This window comes from Dreissena polymorpha, chromosome 2 (genome assembly GCF_020536995.1).
Source record: "Dreissena polymorpha isolate Duluth1 chromosome 2, UMN_Dpol_1.0, whole genome shotgun sequence".
Lineage (NCBI taxonomy): Eukaryota > Metazoa > Mollusca > Bivalvia > Myida > Dreissenidae > Dreissena > Dreissena polymorpha.
The window spans coordinates 95,464,974-95,489,721 of record NC_068356.1 but is presented as its reverse complement, the minus strand read 5'-3'; the positions used below and the strand labels follow the sequence as shown (position 1 = coordinate 95,489,721).

General features: G+C 36.0%; 1 protein-coding gene and 2 non-coding genes across 3 annotated transcripts in view; all 3 read right to left on the bottom strand.

Annotated features, from left to right (window-relative positions):
• LOC127869915 (extracellular matrix organizing protein FRAS1-like) overlaps positions 1–24,748 on the bottom strand; it is a 200,603-nt gene that overhangs the window by 64,140 nt on the left and 111,715 nt on the right. The window contains exons 6-18 of the mRNA XM_052412574.1: positions 18,876–19,009; positions 15,593–15,682; positions 13,918–14,022; positions 12,861–12,918; positions 11,409–11,542; positions 10,385–10,471; positions 9,844–9,991; positions 8,892–9,182; positions 7,441–7,584; positions 6,570–6,710; positions 5,351–5,497; positions 4,294–4,446; positions 2,922–3,062 (exon numbers count right to left, since the gene is read on the bottom strand). Coding sequence (XP_052268534.1) covers positions 2,922–3,062; positions 4,294–4,446; positions 5,351–5,497; positions 6,570–6,710; positions 7,441–7,584; positions 8,892–9,182; positions 9,844–9,991; positions 10,385–10,471; positions 11,409–11,542; positions 12,861–12,918; positions 13,918–14,022; positions 15,593–15,682; positions 18,876–19,009 — 1,773 coding nt within the window. The remainder of the gene's footprint in view (positions 1–2,921; positions 3,063–4,293; positions 4,447–5,350; positions 5,498–6,569; positions 6,711–7,440; positions 7,585–8,891; positions 9,183–9,843; positions 9,992–10,384; positions 10,472–11,408; positions 11,543–12,860; positions 12,919–13,917; positions 14,023–15,592; positions 15,683–18,875; positions 19,010–24,748) is intronic.
• Positions 3,212–3,283, bottom strand: Trnas-gga (transfer RNA serine (anticodon GGA)). Its single transcript has one exon. It is a non-coding gene; the product is annotated as a tRNA-Ser (tRNA).
• Positions 3,472–3,543, bottom strand: Trnas-gga (transfer RNA serine (anticodon GGA)). The gene has a single exon. It is a non-coding gene; the product is annotated as a tRNA-Ser (tRNA).

Sequence of the window (24,748 nt, the reverse complement as noted above, 5' to 3'; positions counted from 1 at the left end):
CTCAATGGCAACATAAAATTTAAATTGCACTTTCACTTTTATTGAGTGACATACAATGAGTAGATAGGGGAATTTCCAGATAGGAATTTCTTCAAAATAAAACTGTGATTATTTTAAACAAATTTAGGTGGAAAATATAACTAATTTAGAGATGGAATTACACAATCAATAATATAATAAAACAAATAAGAACTTCCTTTATTAACATAATGTAAACCAAATATAAGGAACTGGAAAATGTCATGGTCGCCATTTTTACTTTCGTTTTCAGTTGTAAATATGTCGTTTTTAGTTGGTCGCTTTAGCTGCCGACTAAATTTACAGAGCATATTTTGCAAATCAGTATGTGCTTAGAAGCCTTCGCTACTGTAAGAACCGCAACTCACTCTTCTAGGGACGATTACCGCTGCCTGTCTGCAGCAGACAGATGATTCTGCTCTAGCAGTGAGTGTATATACCAGCTTGTAAGATGACATTGGCCAGTCTAGTGTTTATCATTGAAATCTGTACATATTGGCTGCTTTCAGGGAAAATGGGGCTTAATGCACGTCAAATAAGATTAGCCTGTGCACACTGATTAGCCTGTGCAATATGCACAAGCTAATCAAGGACAACAACAGCAAACAACTTCAGTGCCTTCAGCACTTTGTTTTGTTAATATTTTGGACATTTAACCATAAAAAGTGAATTTGATTAAAAGAATAACACTTACCTTTTCAAAGACAAGTCAAATCCAAACATTATTATTAGCATCGAGCTAAAATAGTAGTGCTGCACCAATACGCCAAAAAGCGTATTGCAATATATTGTCAGTTCAAAAACCCGTATTGCAATATATCGCAATATATTGCTAACTTGTACCAGAAGTATAACTTGCCAATTACCCGATAATCCTGTATATTCCAGTTTTAAAGCAAATTCTGGAAAATATTTACTATAAAAGTGCTCAAGAATAACAAGAAACACAAACATTCGCCAATTTTCTTAAGTATCAAATACATTTTGACATTTGTTACTATTTTAAAAATGTGATGAAATAACGTCTAATCGGGCGTTTTTTTCCCACTGAACACGCGTAAATCGCCTGACGTGATGTTCCCGTTTTTATACGACACAAAATACACACAGACTTTCCCAATCTCCACGCAGAGTTGTCATTCCTTGCTCTCACATACAACTCTGCGAAAGGCTCAGCCCTCCATTTTGTCTATAAAATAGATAAAACCGAACAAACGCATTCAACGTATATTTGATTGGATATTTAAGATCGCATGCATTAAATTAAGAAATATGACTTTTAAATGTAAGATAAATCGTGCAAAAACTTGCGAGTTTTAATGCAACTCTTTGGAACTAATTTATTGCCCATTCACGCAGATGGAATCATTCCACGCACTTCACAAATGTAAACAATTTAACATATTTTTTTTGAGTGACGTTAGCAATTGCTTCGACGTGTGTATGTATGTTGGTTTCTTAACATAAAAAAAACATATCAATTTTATAATAATGAATCAAGACTGATATAAGATATCATGGTATGAGATGGTTTTCGTTAATGCAGTGAATGCAATGTAACCATCGTGCAAGAGATTGTTTAGTATTCTGTAACCTCAATGATGAACGCTTGGAATGATCATGACATAAATGAGACGCTTTCATAACAATAGTCCGTTCTGAGCCCAACACAGAGGTGAATGTAATGTAACCGTCGTGCAAGAGATTGAGACTTTCCATGCGACGTTCTACATTTTCGCACGCTTTCTTTTGAGACAAAGGATAAAGCACTTTTTATTTGACGCCTTAATTTTTTATTGTCAGGTTAGCAGCGTGTTTCCGAAATTCGGATTACAAATTTAATAATGCTCATTTCAGAATCGAACGAAACAGTTACAGTTGTGCGTAATTAATTAAACGATTATTTGTTCAAAAGCATCAAACAAATGCTCCCATGTAACAACGCTACTCCGTTTAATATACTTTTTAGAATACTATTTTTACGTAACAATTTATTTTTACTAAACACCACTTTTTTTGTTCACCTTGATATCATTATTTTGGATGGCTTTTCTGGACGAAATGTGGATGAATTTTTGTAAAATTTTCATACCCATTATTACCGGTATGATAAAAATCGTATCGCAATACAATATGCGGTTTGCGTATTGCGATATATACTGATATACCGGTATATTGTTGCAGCACTATAAAATAGGTATCAGCACGTGTTGAAAAATTGTGTGTGGCTATAAATATTCGGTGGCAAACTTTTGTAAAAGGGGAGTAATAACTCAGCTCATTTTATTAAAAGGTCAAAATCAACTATTTGTTTGCTAATAAATTATTTCAAGTACTAGTTTATGACGAGATTTATATCACTTAAATAAGATAAATGGTAAAATCACAGAAAACCTTAGGCAATTAATACAAAATTCAGAGTAAGTTTAGCGACGTCATTTCTAATGAGTTTTCTCATTATGACGCTTGTCGAATTAGTACCAAAAGTCTCAGAACACGACACAGTTATAATGCCCGCTATTGAGACCACAATACCATGACTGACTTTATAGGAGCGGGCTGGTCTGGAGCTACCCTGGCAGCATTTGTAATAAGACCCATTTTTGCACTTTGCAGCTGGATATTTGTGTTCTTTTTATGATAATGTGATATACCATCACTGGGAAAGGAGACCATTTATGTATTGTTGTAGTTTTTAGATTGATAACAAAGGTAACACCTGACTGTTTTATTTTTATGCTTTAAAGCTTTGTTAATTTTTTTTAATACTGAATAATAAATAATCACATAAAATTATGATGCAATTCAACCATTTTTAGTCTATTTAATTCATTTTATTTAATCAGGAACCAAAAAACAGTGAAATAACATTTTGAACAGATGCTACTCGATATTTCACCAACCTTTGCAAGTGAGGGTGGCTCCGTCTTCAAACTGCCTCTGCCCGCAGTGTCTCACACAGTGGCCGAGATAGAGAAGGGTGTCCTTGCTACACCGCGTACATGTGCTGGGGGACGTGCAGGACAAACACTCCTCACTGCAGTCTGAAATAGTCACACAAGCCTCGCTCTGAAAAACAGGGCTTAAAACATGAGCGTAAACTGTTATCCCAGATTAGCCTGTGCAGTTTGCATATTAAAATGGGTTTTAACTGATAAGAGACTTTGTTCTGTAACCAAGGTGAGAAAATATGCAGCCAGACCGGGACTCGAACCCGGGACCTCCGCATTCCGTGCGAACGCTCTACCGACTGAGCTATCCGGCCCGCTTACACATAGTTCTCTACCTTGTAAATATAAACCCCTGCTACATACTCCCCCACACAAATGAAATTCGTACCGAATTTCTGGGGTACAGAGTTCATTTTACAACGAATCTCGAGTACCTCCAATCTCAGCAGCTCTCGTGGGTTATTTACGTTGGGCGCCAATGTAACCAAGGTGAGAAAATATGCAGCCAGACCGGGACTCGAACCCGGGACCTCCGCATTCCGTGCGAACACTCTACCGACTGAGCTATCCGGCCCGCTTACACATAGTTCTCTACCTTGTAAATATAAACCCCTGCTACAGTTCAAACAAAACATAATTTAAGAAATTGCAGTCCGTTATTAGCCTGTGCGGTTTTCACAGGCTAATCTTGGACAATACTTTACGCACATGCATTGAACCCACATTTTGCAAGGCAAAGCTTGAGTATCAAATACATTTAATTTAGGAATAGACACATGATATGACACAAATTTTAAAATATATTCAGGCACTTGCAAATCAAAGTTTGTTAAACATTGAATTAAAACTGTTGGACATGTTGGTGTAAATTAAAGTGGTCTACACACAGAAAGGAATGAACAGACTGATGGATTTCGTATGGTCAGCAAAACGGATATACAGACACAAGTAAACCAATAGACTTTATAAAAAAAATTTATAAATCATTAAAATTTGATTAATTATATAATTACAAACAGGTTGTGGAATAAGTTTTGAGCCATCTTTGTAATACTCAAATATTTTGTGTGTTTTTTCCGCAAAATAACATAATACCATTTCATAACGCTGACGTCAGTTCCTGTATTTAAGTTTATATTAATTTATCTGATGAAGGCTGTCACCAAAACATGTTAAGTATTTAAGACACTAAAACAAAAGTAATGTTTGTGTATAGTATATTTCATTTCATTTAATTAAACCAATATACCGGGTGCGCAAGATAGATGGTGGAGGGGAAAAGGGTGAAAAAACGAATTGGGACATAAAGTACTATGTTTCAAACCTTTGCAAGTCTTGTGCTCCTGGTATTGTCCCACTTTGCATTGCTCAATGCAGCCGCTGCGTTCTGGCACGTGATCCCTCTCAACGCACGCGGTACACCATGTACCGTCCCCTATGTATCCCGCGTGACACTCCTGGCAGCCTGGGGCGCAGTCTGCGAATACAAAAACAGACCATGAAGATGCATCTGATATATTCCCCTAGCTCAAAGTTTGCTTTAGGCAAATTTGACTAACTTTGGCGAAATTCTAATTATTTTGGTGATTTATGGTTATTTACGTAGGAAAAGTTGTAGTCCAAATAGTCTTTTCTTTAACCAAATTTCCTTATTTGTAGCCTTTGGCTTATTTGGTGAATGGCAGACTGAGCCCTGTAATCACACAAAACTTCTCAGCATTTGTTTACAAGTATACAAATGCTCTTATTTGTGTGACCTTTACTTTCCTAAGCCTGTGTTCACAATTGAGTAAATGTCATGGGGTGAGCCAGTGCTTGTGAGAAATCTGGTGAACTATTGTGATGATTGATTGAACCAGTGACACCAACATCTCTAGGCAAACACCATAGCAATTATTCCACCACGATCACACATTAATCAAAGTAAGGCTTAAATGTTCAATGTGAATTTCTAGGTGTGAAGAATACAGGATTGTTAAATTTTACAAAATTGAAACTGTGTTCAAGCAATTAAGATCCTTAGTGGTCAAATATTCAGGAGGAGGCTACACTAAGGGTAGTTCAACATGAGCCATTTTTATCAATTTACAAATTCAAATTTAAACATGCTGACACTGCTTTCAAGGGAATTTTTATCTTCAATTGCCAAATACCCAAGGCAAGAGGCTATTATACACTTTTACTTCAACACAAGCCATCTTCATCAATGAAATGATTTAAATTTTAATATTCTGAAACTTGTATCTAGGGAACTAAGATTGTCAGTTACCAAATACCCGAAAAAGTGGCGACTCTTCATCCTTCTGTGGCCAAATAACCAGGAAAGAGACAACACTTTACCCTTATTCTTACACAGCAAAGAGGCTACACTACACCCTTACTTCGACACAACCCCTCCACATCCATATATTTGCCGTCATCACACACGCTTCGACATTTCCCCTTCTTCTTGAGCTCGTTTCCTGGGTAACACGATGAGCAGTTCTTATTGGTTGGTCCCTCACAGGTCTCGCATGATGCATGGCAAACTGAAATCATAGACATGGCAGACTGAAATCATAGACATGGCAGACTGAAATCATAGACATGGCAGACTGAAATCAAAGACATGGCAGACTGAAATCATAGACATGGCAGACTGAAATCATAGACATGGCAAACTGAAATCAGAGTTATGGCAAACAGAAATCATAGACATGGCAAACTGAAATCATAAACATGGCAGACTGAAATCATAGAAATGGCAGACTGAAATCATAGACATGGCAGACTGAAATCATAGAAATGGCAGACTGGGGGGGGGTCTGTAGCTGGGAGTTGGAATATTGCAACTACCAAATCACACTGTTACAGGGCTAGCTGCTTAACCCTTTCCTACTCAGAAGCAAAGTGAAAAAGGCTATGTGCAAACACCATAAAACCAGTAACTCGAAGTCTGTTCATCAGGCCTTATGCTGTTTGCTGCTTATCAATAACTAAGGGTCAGAAATGAAGCATTCAAAACTTGAATCTGGTAAGAAAGGTCTTTAATAAAATTTAACTTTCTATAGGACTACCAATGTGTCAAAATACAGTAAAGTGGTTAAGGTTTACATCAGAGGTAGGAGGAGAATAACAATAGAAAGGATTTCAGGGCCAATAACCACAGAAGTTGTCTCCCGTCCGGGGGATCAAACCTGCAAGCCTAAAATTTGGTAAGACATAATATAAGATTTGACTTTTCTTCATTAAAGGTTTAACAGTGCATTTCTTTTTTATCAAGACAGAAGAAAGCACGCAATGAAAACAAAAGTTCAGAGTCACTAGGAATTTCCCCATCAACGAATCACTAAAGTAAATTGATGTTTTCAGAAAGTATAACAGACTTCCCTCAAACAAAAGGTAAAATTGACAAACTGTCAGAAAGATTTTTTATTTTTATTTTCAACAATCGGACTTTACTGTACTAAATAATATTTGAACCTGTTGAAAATTGAATAGAAAATTATGAGGAAGTTTTTGTTTTTAATTATCTTTATGTAAGCTACATTGTACTTTTAATAGGTGAAATTTTCAATAATTCTTTATACTGTAAGTTTAAATGATAAGAAAGATACTTACCAGAACAAGATCCCAGCTTGTTGTCATAGAAACCAGGTGAGCAGCCTGTGACACACTGTCCGAGTTGCAGAAGAGCACCTGGCCAGCAGACGGCACAGCCGGATCCATCCGGTAAACAGGACTTACAGGTTGGGTGACAAGCTGGAGAAAATGAGGCTAATCAAATTGAGCCTCGCTCCAGGAAAACAATACTTAATGCTGTGTTGTCCTGGATAAGCCTGTGCAGTCTGCACAGGCTAAGCAGGGATGACACTTTCTGCTTATATAGTATTAGCTTTCCTTTTAAGGTACGCACTTCTTTACTTAATCCTGATTAAACCTAAAGCGTCGTCCCAGATTAGCCTGTGCAGTCCAGAATAGCCTGTGTGGACTGCACAGGCTAAAAGTCCACACAGGATAATCTGGGACAATACTATATGCAGATGCATTAAAAAAAATTTTTCTAGAGCTCAGCTTATTAGTAGGTTTAAAGCTGTATTTAGTGTATTTAGTGGGTTGTGTTTTTTTTTTAATAGAAATTTAGATGATTATATGCAACATTTATTTCCATAACAATAAATGAAAGTCAATATCGCTTATTAAAACCAGTCTTAATGTATATGCTTCCTATCAATTAATAATATTCTCTATCACTTTGCCGCTTAACTATCTACCATGCTTTATATAAATTAACTTTTGAGGTTGTTATATTTATTCAAAAATAATAATTTTATAACATCTGAGATCTCTTTTATAATCAATAAACAGCTATTAACAAAATTCTGTACATTGCTTTACTAATTTAAAATAAAATTAAAATAAAAGCCATAAAAAAACAAAACTTAGGCAACACAATCAGTGTATAAAATAATAGGCAGCCTATTTTACTCACCGACACACTTCCCCGAGCGAACAAATGAGTTCTCCGAGCAGTCGTCAACACATTTTCCAAGGGAGACAACTTGTGCAGGATTCGCGCATGAGAGACACTGATCTGCCCCTGGACCACTACAACTCTTGCAGGAGGGGGCGCATTCTGAACAAATAATATGAGCATGTGCGTTAAGTGTTGTCCCACATTAGCCTGTGCACAGGCTAATTAGGGACAACATTTTCCGCTTTGATGGAATTTTTGGTTTAAAAGATGTCTCTTCTAAACAAAAATCCAGCCTAGGCAGAAAGTGTCGTTCTTCATTAGACAACACTTAATGCACATGCATGTCAAGCCCCTTTTTTCCAGAGCAAGACTGTTATATAACTTGGTGAAATGTTGGTTTGGAGAAAAATGCCAAGCAATATAAACCCCTACAGGTGAAACTCCACCATTTTCAGCAATATTTCTAGTGTATGTGTTGCCATAGCAACCTGAATTCTTGATGTAGGAACAAAATGAATAACGTGCATAATCTCCATATCGACATCTATCCATGTTTCCATGTTTCAAGTTTAATGAAAAAAATATGAAGAACTTTTAAAGTTATTTAAAGTTATTGCAGGATCCAGAAAAGTGTGACAGACTGATGCACAGAGCGAAAACCATAAGTCATCTCTGGTTTCACCGGTAGGGGACAAAAATGTTGCTATTAATGGCTATTTACATAATGCATCTATCAATTCATTCTCGACGGAGAAGGGTGGTACATTTGTTTGTTTGTTTCTAAATGAATAGTTTTCTGACAAGTGTTAATTAGACATTTTACATCATGCTAGGTTGCACCATTTTTTACTCTGGAGTTTATATTCCTATGGTAAAAAAATATATTCCCCTTAATTTCTGAAATATAACGCAACGCCCTCATGACCAAAAATGTAGCTATGCGCAAAACAAATACAATTAGTTAACAAGAGCTGTCACCATAGGATGACTTATGCCCCCTATAAACACTTGATAGAAGTTATGAGCTTTTTTCGAAACCTAAACGCAGATTTTGAAACCTTAACGCGGACCCTAAGTTCAAGGTCACGGGGGTCAACATTTGTGTGAGTATGGAAAGGCCTTGTCCATATACACATGCATACCAAATATGAAATTGCTATCTGAAGAGACATAAAAGTTATGAGCATTTTTCGAAACCTAAACGCAAAGTGTGACAGACAGACGGACAGACTAGATCACTATATGCCCTCCTTCGGGGGCATAAAAAGTATCAGCAAACACACAAAAAATGAGCAAACTATTTTTTTTAGTTTAAACTTTATAGTTTCCAATACTTGCCTGCATAACATCATATTATTTTAAATAAAATATAGTAATATTACATCAAACATATTACATAGAGACTATATTAAATACATTATATAGAAATAAAATTATGTAAACAACTTGATGCGCAAAACACCTACCCAGACAGCGGCCATTCTGAAGATAGTAGCCCAGTCCGCACTGAGTGACGCACTCCCCGTCTTTCCACATCAGACCTGGCTGGCACATGTCACAGTGGTACTGGGTGCCACCGACGCACGTATAGCATGAGGCGTGACACGGCAGGCACAGCCCGCGAGGTGACGGGTAGAACCCCATACGACATGTGTGCAGGCAGCGGCCATCTTGGACGTAGAGCTGGGTGTTTGTGCAGGCTGTGCAATTGTCAGGGGCTCCTACCTCGCAGCTTTGGCATTGTGGACTGCAGTGGACTGTGAGAAAAGAATATTAGATAAAAAAAGATTAAAGATCACTTATTAAACATTGGTTAAAACTTTCTATTTATAAAAATGGGCATATAAACACAAGTCAGAACAGCATCCACTAATCCTTGGTAATTCATTGAGAAAACATTCTTTGTCAACTTTTGTCAAGTTTGTTTAGCTACTTAGTACCTTTGATTTTGTTCAGGCGTAGAGAAGTCATTTTTTGTACTGAACAAAATTGTTGCAATCTTAAGTTTTCATGTTTTATTGTCTGAACAATGTAAATTATTCAAGACGTCTGACATCTAAATAAATCAATTAATATCTGATAAAACTTTTAAACAAATTCCCTGATGTAACCCCAATTTTGGCTATTAATATTTTTTCACATTCCAAACTGTTTCTTTGCAACGAATTTTGTACACACTTTTTTAATGTTTTCAGAGTATTAGTTAACCCAGTCAGTCATCTGTGTGAGCCTTCTTTAGATCTACCCAAAAATACATCAAGTACTTATTCCACCAGGAAATGGACTTTAAAGTGTTTCAATAAGCCTTAGGCTTTCGATCAATTGAGTTAAAATAAATAGCTCTAAACTAAACTTAAGTTTTGTCCAAACTTGTTTTCAGAGCATAAGCAGAGCATAAGCCAATATCTGTCCGGGTACCTGGTTCACATGGACTGCAGCACTCTCCTGGTGCAGGGGACCGACGCTGGCCTGATGGACAGGCAGGACAGTGCTCTGAGTAGCAACGAACGGTCCCACCATCGCAGTAGCACAGCGTGCACTCGTCTTCCATCCAGCGACTCCCATCCTTGATAAAATTATGTCAAGAATTATTTAAATGTTATTTTTTAAAATATAAACAACACGTTTTTTCAATTATAAGTAAATTACCCATTAGAAAAAATATTTAAGCCTCGAACAGGGAAAAGGGTTTTAGCCCAGTTTTCCCAGAGTGAGATTCATTTTTAATAAATCTCACCCTTTGCATGCTGGGAAATTTGTCGTCTGCTAAAATGTCTTCTGCTGAATTTCTAAAATTAGCATTTTCTTCGATTTTTTTCAAAGAATATTATCAGAATAGCAAACAGTTTGGATCCTGATGAGACTGGATCCAAACTGTTTGCAAAGGCCTTCAAAATTCGGTTCCCACACTAAAAGGGTTAAGATGCTTCATTAATTTGACACATATGTTTAGACTCACGTTTCGAACTTGTCCCGACTGCTCACATGTTGGTGGTATGACACACTGAGGACAACAGTTGTCCGGGTGACGCATTAGAACCTCCTCCTGTTGTTTGAAAAATCACAAGATTACATTTAAGCCACCGTCTTTCTTTATTTGGCCATTAGAAATTAATAATAAGAGACAGAGTCACATATCTTTGGGGGTAATGCCAATAATCTTTCCATACTTTTTTATGGAACTATAAAAGTTCTATAGCCATTTTTTATAGTTTGGATAGCAAATACAAATAAAAATGGATTTTAGTGTTGACTTTATTTGACATTACTACAAAAACAGAATTTAGGGAACAAATGTGTTTAAGGAAGCTGGTCATAATTGAAAATATACAGCTTTATAAACCTTATCAAAATGGTCAATAAACTCCAAAATTCATAATTTACTTTTAGCGATTGGCAAATACAAACAGGTTTTATCATCAATTCGTGAATGTGTTTTAAGAACATTGGCATAGAATATTTTCGATTTCCAGAGAGAGTAAATGTCCACTGTACATGACCGATATTTGGACAGCAATACTTTAAGTATTTTAAAACTCTTATTATGAGGTGGTAATGAGATTTTTTTTCACATGTATTCAAGTTGCATTTTGAAGATCTTTTCAAAGTCGCCAAAAATTACCTCTTCCAAGGGAACAATCTTAAGAAATCCTTTTTAACATAACTCTTTCAATGCATTATCGAGCTAAAATAAAGAGATTCCAGTGTAGCTCAAGGAAAACATGGTATACTGCATGTGGAAAAGTGTTGTCCCAGATTAGCCTGTGAAGTCTGCACAGGCTTATGAGGGAAAACACTTTCCGCTGTTATGGAATTTTTTGTTAATAGGAAGTCTCTTCTAAATGAAAATCCAGTCTAGGCGGAAAGTTTCGTCCCTGATTGGCCTGTCCCGTGCATACTGCACATGCTGATCTAGGACAAAACTCCGAACATGCATTAAGCCCCATTTTCCCAGAGCTTGGTCAATTTTCTATTGATTCTACCTTGAAGCAGACGGTGTTCTCACACGAGGCTGTGTAACAGGTGACCTGACCTCTATCACACATGCAGTATTCACACCGGGATGAGTTCCATAGGTCACCACTGTACCGCGGGGGGTCAACGCTTTTACACGTTCCTTTGGGAACAAAAATATGAAAGATGATGTAACATGGTCAATAACTGTTTTCCGTAATTGCTTTTATGTATTTCACTAGTAGAACATTGATTCTTACATTCAGTTTTTTTATAGTTGACATGGTTAGTTTGTTTTTGTCTAGACCCTTAGTTGTATGGTGGTGCGGTGGTCAAGTGGTAACACTCTGGTCTACCATTCCAGAGGTCCCCGGTTCAAATCCCGGCAGGGGGACTGGAAATTTCAGAAATGCTTTAAGTGTTTCCCACCCAACTAGAGATGTACTGGTATGAAACCCAGGTAATTCTTGCGCGTATCGGTGCTATACACTGAGCACGTAAAAGAACCAAGGTATCTATTGGCAAAGAGCTAGGGTATCGCACCCGGATTCCTTGTATCCCAATACTGTCTCTTCTGCTTGCTGTCAATTCAGCAAAACCAAAGGACCCCATTGGAAATAAGTGCTTGCACTTTTATGGGTTATCCTTGACCGCAAGGTCAAAATAAATACATACATACATACATGGTTATTCTAAAGACCCAACATGCATTCATTTGTTTCCACATTTATTTGCTATCGGTAGAGAACAAATATCAACCAAATAAGCATACAGAATACCACTAAGCTCTTTTGGATGAGCGGGGCAATAGGCTAGCCTAATTAACCCTTTGCATGCTGGGAAATTTGTCGTCTGCTAAAATGTCATCTGCTGAATTTGTAAAATAAGCATTTTCTTCATTTTTTTTCAAAGAATACTATCAGAATTGCAAACAGTTTGGATCCAGATGAGATGCCACGTTCTGTGGCGTCTCATCTGGATCCAAACTGTTTGCAAAGGCCTTTAAAATTCGGTTCCCGCACTGAAAGGGTTAAGCATCGCTGATCATTACATCCTGCTTGGTTTGTACCCACATATTAGTCAGGGTGCAGGATCACGTGACTTTGTGGAGTTCACAATTGATTGAAAGTTAATTATTTTATTAAATAATCCTGTGTTCTTGGCCAAATATTCGATGTGCAACGCACTTATGTACATGGTTATGCTGCATGCAATATGAAATTTTGGCACCGTTTTTAGACATATTCATTTATCCTTAAATCTTGATATCAGCACAAACTGCAAGAAAAAACTGTCTTTTATGCACTAAAGATTGCACATGTATTTGATAACTTTACATATTTGCAAAAATTAAGTTCTTAACGGTGTAATTACATTTTGTCCAGTTGTGTGTAAACCCTGTTGATCCTGCGCACTGTAGTGGGAATTTCCTAATTTTATAAAATTCCATTGTAAGTCAATTTTTAAACAGTTAACAATACCTGACATGGGAACGCAATCTGGACAGCATTCACCTGGCCTGGTAATCTTCTCTTCTCCCTTTAATAAGGTTTTGAAAATTGTTGTTGTATATATAATGCAAACTGCCTTTATTTGGATTTTCAATAAGGTAAGTCAAATATTTCCTGTCTTTTCTTTATAAAAGTTGAAGTGTATATTTATTTTAGAGAATGATTTGTCTAAAATTTAAAAATCTAAAAATAAGATGTGCATTTTATTTATTCTATGCACAGAAAAGAAGTCTTCATGCATATTGTTTCCACAATACAAAACCTAGAAAAAATGATGCAATAAACAATGTGGTCTTGTTGCTTAAATAGTTTTTTCCATAAAAATTTGTACACAAGATTCCAATTTTTAGTCACCAGTATAAGTTACAGATGAAATTTACTAGCAGGGATTATTTTGAATGCATTCATTACAAACTACTTTACTTATAGCAAAATGTGAATGACACCATTACTCATGCACAGCTACCATTAGCATTGGCATAAGCAATAGCCCCATGTTTTTTTATTTATTTAAACAAAACCCTTATATACTCTAGTATACATCCTCGGGGCCTTACTTTTTCCAAACGTGGTGGGGGCTTTATAAGAATTAACAATATATATACATGCCACTTTAAAATGAAGATGATAATCTAACTGTTTAGCTCATTATGCAAACAATTTGCATAAGCGTGCATTTGAATATTGTGTTTCAGCAAAATTATGCATTGCAATAAAGTGGAACTTTTCTTTACAAACTGAACAACTATAATTGGAGGGGGGGGGGGGGGGGGGGGGGGGGTAATTATGAGGGTATGTGAATTGATGTGGTGTTATATTGTAGGAAAGCATTCCAGCATTGGCATTGAAAAGCTTCACTTAAGGATATTTTCAAACCAAATGAAAGGGACTAACTTTTTCTTTCTTTAGGGGGGGTGGGATGGCTGTCAATTATTAGGTTAGCTGGGCATTGATTTAAGAATATACAGTAGAAACTTTCAAATCAGCAATGAAGCCCCAATTAAGGTCATTTTCAAACGCCACCTACCCGCTGGCATATTGCTCCGTCCACACATTCCTTCTGTGTGCATACGATGGTTCCCCCTATGCAGACGCACAGCGTACAGGGATCTCTACTCCACTGGTCCCCGGTCTGAAAAAGATACAAAATTCTTTCTTATTGGGAATAGAAAATAACAGCTGAGTACTGGTCCCCTGTCTGAAACACAAGTCAATCTGCCAACAGATGACTTATTGGGCATAGAAAAATATGCATGAGAGCTGTAGTAGAAGTTTTGATATTATATATCAAGTAAATTCATGGGGCTTATAAATGCAGTCCGCATTGAGGCTGATCAGCAACGACACTTAGCGCTTTCATGGAATATTTCATTAAAAGGAAGTCTCTTTTAACCCTTTCAGTGCGGGAACCGAATTTTGAAGTCCTTTGCAAACAGTTTGGATCCAGATGAGACGCCACAGAATACTATTCTGATAGTATTCTTTGAAAAAAATCGAAGAAAATGCTAATTTTAGAAATTCAGCAGACGACATTTTAGCAGACGACACATTACCCAGCATGCAAAGGGTTAAATAAAAATCCAGTTTAAACCAAAGTATCAGACTACACAAGCTTACCTGGGATGACACTTTACTCACATGCATTAAACCCTGTGGTTACAAATATTAACCCTTTGCATGCTGGGAAATTTGTCGTCTGCTAAAATGTCGTCTGCTGAATTTATAAAAATCGCATTTTCTTCGATTTTTTTCAAAGAATACTATCAGAATAGCAAACAGTTTGGATCCTGATGAGACGCCACGTTCTGTGGCGTCTCATCTGGATCCAAACTGTTTGCAAAGGCCTTAAAAATTCGGTTCCCACATTGTAAGGGTTGACCACAGCTTCTGCTTTTGGCTTATGTATCAATTTAAAATAATCATGGAAGTAGAAAAATGAAAATGCAAAACATAACACACATTTTTGTATTAAGCCTAAAAAAGACTGGAACAATACCAAAGTTATTTATTTGATTATTTAATTGTTTTGAAAAAAAAAATATAGAAAAATGCTTATTTGAGGAACAAAATAAAGGATTGTTTTTGCGTTTATGTTTAGAATTTTTTTTAATAAAGTAAAACATAGATGATACTAAAAAACAAAACTTAGAGCAAAACATCCCGCAAAAGATTCTTTATGTCTGTTCAAAATTTTATTAACCAAAATACTGTAAATAAACAAACAATACGAACCTGTCTTTGGGAAACTAGGGCTTAATGCATTTGCTTGAAGTGTCATTCAAGACTAGCCTGTGCAGTCTGCACAGGCTAATAAGGGACAACACTTTAAGCCTAAACTTGATTTTTGCTTGAAGAGACAAGCTTTAAATGAGAACTACAATAAAAGTGAAAAGTGTCTTCACTGATCAGCCTGTGTGGGCTACACTTTTAACACGTGCAATAGCCCTTTTAGCGCTGGAACCGAATTTTAAAGGCCTTTTCAAACAGTTTGGATCAAGATCAGATGCCACAAAACGTGGGGTCTGATCAGGATCCAAACTGTTTCCTATTCTGATAGTGATCTTTGAAAAAAAGTGAAGAAAATGATGATTTTAGAAATTCAGCAGACACCAATTTAGCAGACGACAAATATCCCAGCATGCAAAGGGATAAGCCCTGTTTTCCCAGAGAAAGGCTCATATCTGTTTTCCAACATTCATTACCTTATACTCCCTGACTCCCTCCCGACAGGTGCTGTTGGTCCCTTGGCAAACGGGGCAGCAGGTTCCTTCTGGGGTCCCCAAAACCTCATTCTGAAAATAATATCATATTACATTACATTCGACACATTCAAACTAGACCCAGATATTGTAAAGGAAAACATCCTGACAAAGTTTCATGAATACCGTAGGTTTCCACGTATAGCGTGCAGTGTTTTACCTCCAAAATTCAAATGAAAAAGCTGGTGCGCGCTATACATTGATACAACGCTTTCCTGGCTGCTAAATTGGTAAAAAATTTGTTGTGTAATCGTAAATAACCAAAATGGCCGCCATGTTTTTTTCCAGAAAACTACCACCCTAAAATCGTACAGACTTAGGGGCCATTGTCGAAACAACAAGAAGTCGCTACTGGTAGATATGAACGCGGAAGTTTTGGTCAAAAATAAATTTGTTTGAATAAACTTGCAGACATTTCTTTGTTTGTGTTTTTACACTTCTTGATGAATTCCGATGGGGATTGTTGTCCACATTCTGGAGAGCAGTCAAGGGTAGGTGCGAACGAGGTCTTATTTGCGGGTAACGGTAGGTGTAAAAAAGGGGGTCATTTTGCACTTCGAAATTGGCAGATGTTATTGAGTAATATGTGCCACGACTTGTTAAGACACTAATTGACATTTGAGACACTAATTGACACTTGAGAACGTGAAGATATGCAATTGCATTTTGTGTGTTTAAATATTGAACGTCCAACAGTGGTGTACCTCAACAACTGTATCCCTGTCTCCCATGCGACATTCAAATTTACCGGTAATGCCCATGCTTTCCCCAAAGAAAAATCACACGATGTACACTTATTCTTATTTTCTCATGTTTTTCACAAAATGCACGTGGACTGTTAATCTTTTGCTACAAAATTACAAAATTGTCAGAAAAGTATAGTGCTATGCAACCCATGCTCCTAATCATAATGACGCTTCCTATTTTGAATGCTTAATTAAGCTTTCCAATGCCCCGGATTATTGGATTGTGCAATAGTAAAATGGCGGCCATTTTCGGTCCGATTTGGTGGTTTTATTGACTTTAAATATTTTTTTCTCCGTTTTGGCATTTAAAAAACAGCCTGCGCGCTATACACGGGAGCGCGCTATATGTGGAAACCTACGGTATTAAGTATCAATGTGGCCTCAAAACTGGTAACACCGCTTTCTAACATTATTATTATTGAAATAATATGCATAACAGCATCGCTTGATACATGTATATAAAGTTGTTGTTGATCTCTAATGCATGACTATCTGTCATTCCAAATAAATAAATGACATTATAAAGTTTTGTATTAATGACAATGTAAGAATAAAGATGCGAACAGAGCAATTTTGGCAATCAGATGAGTCATTAAATTGACATTAAGTGAATTATGAAATTATGCTTCAAAGTTTCCCGAGTTCTTTCTTTAGGCGTAGTGAATGAAATGTTAAAGTAAGAACAGATAATAAACCTTTCAAAATATTGTCATAGTTTTTCATTTATTATGTATGCAATAAATGGTGATTTTTTTTATTCTGCATGATATTTCTTATTGCACACATTTTGCAGTTTGAAAAACATAATTGTATTCAATACCCATAATTTAGATGTAAAATATAAAAAATTATAAAGGTGTCTGAAAACGAAGAGACAAAAAATTAACCATTCAGACAGATATGGATATGCCATAAGTATTGCGTCCATTATATCAACAACAAATAACACTTGCTTGTAGAATACAAGGCCTTATAGTTTAAATTATTTTATATGTTTTTACACTTTATTAAAATGATTTTACATGCTTTTTTTTAATGAAAGATACTACAATTATGCTGTACTTTGACCGACTGGTTAAAAGAGGAGCATTGGATGTACAGATACTCTAGTATGAACCTGTATGTAATGCAATAAAATGAAAATCTGCAAACTAAGAATTCTTTGTTAGTTTGTCAGTCTTTGTCTAACACCTTCAATAGTTTGTATAGCTTGCAATAGGGGTGCATTACGTTTTGGAGCGTTTAGTACTTGTCACAGTTATCTTTCTTAGGTGAAACCATTGTTTATTACCAGTATACATGGTTATTTTGCCCAATAAAAACAATGTAATGGTCTGTTGCCCTCGGGCATTTATCTGCCAGTGTTTGTTTTCCCTTAATCTGGTCATAAAAACACATGATCGAAGTCAGACACCATAAAAGCAAAAACAGGACAGAAATCTGGTAGAATAGCGCTGTAAAATATGCTGTCCAAAAATTTAGTTATTATTTATGGACAAAAACCAGTAGGTCTGAAAGATTAGAGTCACAAAAAATCATTTTGTCAAAAAAGGGGGTGTCCAAGAATTGAGAATGTCTGAAAAACTAGAGTTATTATGGTAAGCGTGTGAAGTACATGTAGAAGAAATCCATATTTCAATACAATGACATTCTAAAAAGTGATTTAAATACATGTATTACCCTTTTTTAATCATGAGATGACAATTAATGTTCTCTACCAATTAGTTTCACATAAAAAGTCTTAAGAATATCTGTCAATATTATGATTTTTATAATCACGAGCCAAAATTTAATGTTCTCTATCAATTAGTTTAACAATATACGAAATATCTATCTTTGTCATTGCAGACAACAAGCTGACCTAAAAAAAGATGGGTGTCACATTCACTGAATAATAATACAAGGCAATATACACACAAAAATGACAAATATGTACCTGAAAATATGATACGTAGAACTAAACATGTATAGTACAAACTTTATGATGAGTTGATTAAGTGAGCTAATTAACATATTTTTGCAATTTATATGCTATAAAATTAACTTTGATTCAGAGATTGCCTTCATATTATTCCCACAAATCATTATTGTAATTCTTAAGCCGCGCTGATGATTTATAATTTATATACAAGAAACAAGAAAAGCGTATTATTAAATAAATCTATTTTTTCGACTGAATATTATCAAAACAATCACGTTGAATACATGTTCATGTACAATTAGATTTATTCTCAAACAAAATTATCTTGATTACACAAAAATGTTATCCATATGGCTTTTTATAGTAATCATTTTCATTACATATAATGTTGTTTATAAACCAATAAACAATGATGTGAAGTTTAGATGCATGAGTCTGACAGAGCAAAAAATGTGAAAATTGCACCTCAAATCATACAACGCAAATAACCACACAGGTTAGTTGAGAAGCGACAACCGTGGACACGATGTAGTCATTAACTTAGCTGGACTGTGCATACCTCTGAACAAACGAGCGGTGGACATCTAACGGGGTAGCAACTGTACTGCCCGTCGGTGCAGACGCACTGCGTACACCGCAATGGCTCCCAGTTTGCACTGTCTGGATACTGGATGCCCTCGAAGGTGCACGGCCCTGAAAATAAGCAATAGTAAAACACATTTTATTTATACTGAATAGGAAATATTGAAAGGTATTCATTTGCAATAAAAATTTGCTTTTCCATTTTGAAAGAGGTACGGACAGAAAGGGCAAAGACAAGATTTCATGACTAATCCTCAGTCCTCACACAAGTAATTTTCTTGCAGGATTGAACCTGCGACCATCGGATTTTTTACTGAGAATTCCTGCCCCAGTAAAAAACAATATTATAATCTCTTTATATGTTTTAATTATAAAAAAATGGATTAAAATATATAAAAATCAAAAATCAAAAAACAGAAACAACAAAAACTGACAGTATATTTTACAGAGAAGAAGTCTATTTCATTTGTTTGTAAGACATACATCACACGCTCCCTCATATATTGTCTCCATTTTTTGTTCTCCGCTAAGGTAAAGATGACAGATGACAGGAAATTGTGTCATTTTAGTGGATTTTATAATCGAAATGACAAGTTCAGCTAGTGGCATCTGCACCTGTCGTTCTGTTTACATTATTTTCCTATTAAAAGCTCATCAGAGCTGAAAATACATGTCATGTTTTACTAAGTTTGTGGATGCAGATACACTGATACCGCTAACTAGCATGTTTAAAAGAAGTCAAATTTCAGATGGAAGGTACTGTATAAGGGTCTGGAAGTATTGTATACATATATATCTTGATTAAAGAAATCTAATTGATCATAAGATTACATGTCCGTTTCATTTCTTTCTTTAGGGAAAGTAGGTGGGTCGTAAACTATTCACAACATAACTATATCAACACAATCAAGCTTGTTTTAAGGGCATAAAAAAGAAAATTACTATTCAACTCATGTACAACAATTACCGTAATTACTCTATGTTTTCGGACACATTTAAAAAAAAATTTAAAAAAATTTGCATCCGAAAACTTAGATACGAAAAATATTCACAATAAACAGGTGTCCGAAAACTGAGAGTCGAAAATTTAAGTGTCCGAAAATAGCGTCAATTGTATCAATGACTACCCGTTATAGCACGCGCTCGTAAAATACCATGCCGTATAGTATAAATTACAGTTATATATGTTTGCACTGCATTTTAAATAATTTTAAATGCTTAATTTATTTGAACTAAAATTACTACAAGGTTGTACTTTGACCAACGAGTTAAAAGATGAGCATGTGATGTACCGATACTCGCTAGTATGAACCTGTAATTAACGCAATAAAAAAAGCAAACTATGGATTCTTTGTTTGTTTATATCTGATAGTTGTTGTCTAATTGTTCGTAAAACTTGCAATAGGGTGCATCACACTTTGAAGCGTTTAGTGTTTGTCACAGTTATTTTACTGAGAAGGGGTAGAACAATTGCGGTAGATAATTGAACTGTTAATTGGCACTACCCCTGGTAATTGTCATAACGCTTATGCTATCGGGCGAAACCATTGTTTAATACCGGTTTACAAGGTCATTTACCCAATAACGCAAATGTAATGGTCTGTTGCCCTCAGACATAAACCTGCCATGATGTTTATCCGGTTGTAAAACCCCTGGTGATGATCGTGTCATTAGATAACAAAAACAGGACCGAAATTCGGTAAAATAGCGCTGTAAAATATACTGTCCGAAAACTTAGAGACATTAATTATGGACAAAAACTCGAGTGTCCAAAAATTAAGAGTCACGAAAAATAATTATTTTTGCTAAAAAAAGGGCTGTCCGAAAACTTAGAGTGTCCGAAAACATAGAGTAATTACGGTAATGTGGCAAAAAATGACATATGTTTTGTATTTATCATCTATCATGTATATACCGTAATGCAAGAAGTTCCCCAGTAAAACTTTTGGAAAATGCCCTTCCATTCTTTCTCAGCTAATAAAATATGTACTTGAAACAACATGGATACTTTCTGATACGACATTCATGCACTTTCTAGAATGTCATTAAAAGTTAAGCGATAATCTAAAACCGTTTCTTATCTTTATGCATGTTTGCTTGTCAGTAAGATTGGCAAAAACTATACAGGAATTAAACCAATGCATGCAAAGAATTTTCATGGCGAAAAAAAATCAACAACCGGGGCTTTTTAAATTCTCAGATAAAAATAAAAAAATAAACAAGAGTGCCAAACTGTCACAAGATACGCCCGTTTGGAGGTTTTGGACACCATGCTTAATGCTTGAAATGCACTAAGTGACCTCGAGACCTAGTTATTGACCCGGCATGACCCATATTTGAACTTGACCTAGATATCATTTAGATGTAACATCTGACTAAATTTGGTGAAGATCAAATGAAAACTACTTCAATTAGAGAGCGGGCACCATGCTAAATGCTTGAAATTCATTATGTGTCCGATCGTGACCTCGTTTTTGACCCGGCATGACCCATATTCGAATTTGATCTACATATCATCTAGACTCAACTTCTGACCAAATTAGGTGATGATCAGATGCAAACTACTTCAATTAGAGAGCGGACACCATGCTAAATGCTTGAAATGCACTAAGTAACCTTGTGACCTAGTTTTTGACCCGGCATGACCCATATTCGAACTTGACCTAGATATCAACTAGATGCAACTACTGACCAAGTTTGGTGAAGATCGGATGAATACAATTTGAATTAGAGTCCGGACAAAGTGGCGCCGTTGAAAATGCACTAATTGACCCTATGACCTAGTTTTTGACCCGGCATGACCCATATTCGAACTTGGCCTATATATCAACTAGATGCAACTGCTGACCAAGTTTGGTGAAGATCGGATGAATACAATTTGAAATAGAGTCCGGACAAAGTGGCCCCTTTGAAAATGCACTTATTGACCCTATGACCTAGTTTTTGACCCGGCATGACCCATATTCGAACTTGGCCTAGATATCAACTAGATGCAACTGCTGACCAAGTTTGGTGAAGATCGGATGAATACAATTTGAATTAGAGTCCGGACAAAGTGGCCCCTTTGAAAATGCACTTATTGACCCTATGACCTAGTTTTTGACCCGGCATGACCCATATTCAAACTTGGCCTAGATATCAACTAGATGCAACTGCTGACCAAGTTTGGTGAAGATCGGATGAATACAATTTGAATTAGAGTCCGGACAAAGTGATGCCTTCCGCCCGCCGCCCGCCGCCCGCCGCCCACCGCCCGCCGCCAAGGGGTTTCACATAATACGTCCCGTATTTTATACGGGCGTATAAAAAAGTTTGCTGATTATTTCATCCTTTGACTGTGAAACAACTTTTGAGTCAACTGAAATAAAAGTGATGAAAATGTCTGGAAAAAAATAATGCTAAGGTCAACAAATGTTTACTGAATTTAAATAGCAAACATGTATTGTTGTTTTTATTCAAATAAACAGTAATTATTTGTTCATTGCAACTTACATTTGGCAAAGTGTATGCAAGTTTTTTATTAAATCCAGAACAAACTAATTCTGTATCGAGTCAAGGTATGCCAAAATAAAAGGGAAGGTTACGATACACTTTGTTCAGAGTTGCATAGCCGTAAGTTTGGAATGATAACAAAATATCCGATAGCAGCTAGAATAACTTTGCCTGCTTTTCCAATCATGTTAAGATCAAGCACTTTCATCGAGTCAGAAATCTTATAAACAATGTCTGGCAATCTTGGAACATAGTGAGATAGCAACCACCCATGTGATGACAGCCTCTTACTGTGACAATAGGCTCACAGCTTGAGAGATGGTTTGAAGTCCCTATCTGCACTGGTAAATGAGTCTTATCTGTGATTGTTTCCCCCAAGAATAACAAAATTTAACCCATTTATGCCCAGTGGACTATCCCATCCTTCTAAATTGGATCAATTTATTTCCAAAATTAGGGATGTCTAGTATATTTATTTCTATATTTAGAATATTTCATAAAGAAATTCCTTGAAGCAAACAGCGCAGACCCAGATGAGACGCCGCATTATGCGGCGTCTCATCTGGGTCTACGCTGTTTGCAATGTCCTTTTATCAGGACGCTAGGCATAAATGGGTTAATACTTCTTCTTTTTTTATAGCTGATACAACATAATTGGTTATTTTTATTGTTGTATGGTTTGATAACACAGAATTGACTTTTATTGTTCTCACATATTTTTTTATTAATATAGGTATACATACACATTAAAAGATTTTGAGCTTCTTTATAGTTGCTCCAATATTTTTTACAATACATTCCTATAACCTAGAAACATTTGCCTTCATTTATTGGCTTGAATGTGAACAATTCTTTTATAGCCCTTTAATTTTATGAATTATCTTTTTCATTTTAAACCTGTAAATCAAAGTCGGGCAACTTTACTTTTCAACCAGTCAACTCTGCAAAATGAAAAAAACAAACGAAGAATTTGTACTTAGCTACAGGAAGCTTTTAAAGAATATGAATATTGTTCTTTAAAAATAGAGCTTAATGCATGTGCATAAACCGTCATCCCAGATGAGCCCCTGCGCAGTCTGCACAGGCTAATCTGGGACGAAACTGTACACACATGCATTAAACCCCATTTTCCCATATTGAGACTCATATTCAGCAACTGAACATTAAAAAGACAAGGCATTATAGCCATCCCACTGTTTATTCAAATGACAGCCATTTCCATTATTTAACAATGCTTGCTTAAAGGCCTCCATTAACATTAACTTAAACCAGCTTTTTGCTAAGACAGACATAAAAATGGCTGCTTTAGACCTGCCCAGCAGTCGACTGCGGTGGCAATGTCCTTAAACAGCCATTTAACACAATTTTGTTACAGCAAAATTGAAATTAAATGTAGCATTCACGCCATTCGGTCACAACAATAAATCAATTTTCTCTGACAAGTGATGGTACACTTAATTATCTAAAGGGGGGTCTAATTTTCATGTTTATTCCCCATCAATTTCAATTATATGCGAAATAGGCCCTATGACCTCACAGGCTCCGAACGGCGTTGTTCACCCGATACCATAGTCTCTATCCTACTTGGGCTATGTCCGAAGGAATTTAGTTTATGCTAGTGTTACCTACGGGGGTTCGAGTTCTTCAAGAAAGACTTCATTATCCGCCCCTATCATCCATCACTGAGATGTTGCAACCAAGTACAAAGATACAGAGAGTGAAAGAATTGATGTTTAAGTGAAATCTTGCATACTAATGATGATCTTAACGATCACTTGTCACGGCTTTGGGAGGTTAAACACAACCAACATGCAACCATATATCACCCAAAGGTTACATTATACTACTGAAGGTCTGCTGTCAAACGAGTTTGGGTTTGGGGTTACAATCAACATTTATATAAATAATTTTGTCTCTGATAATGACTCATAGTGTTCTTTTTGATGATTGCCTTTTACATTAACATAATTGTATATTATATTACTAAACATATCTATGAAATGATATATTTATAGATTTGTAGTTTCTGTTTTAAAAATGCTTTAACCCTTTACCACTTAGCCCTTTGCATGCTGGGAAATTTGTCGTCTGCTAAAATGTCGTCTGCTGAATTTCTAAAATTAGCATTTTCTTTGATTTTTTTCAAAGAATACTATCAGAATAGCAAACAGTTTGGAACCTGATGAGACGCCACGTTCTGTGGCGTCTCATCTGGATCCAAACTGTTTGCAAAGGCCTTCAAAATTCGGTTCAAGCACTGGAAGAGTTAGATACATATTTTCACCCATTTGTAGTCAAAAAAATATATATAATTAAAGACTTTTCTTACTAGATTCAAGTTTTTAAGACTTCATCTCA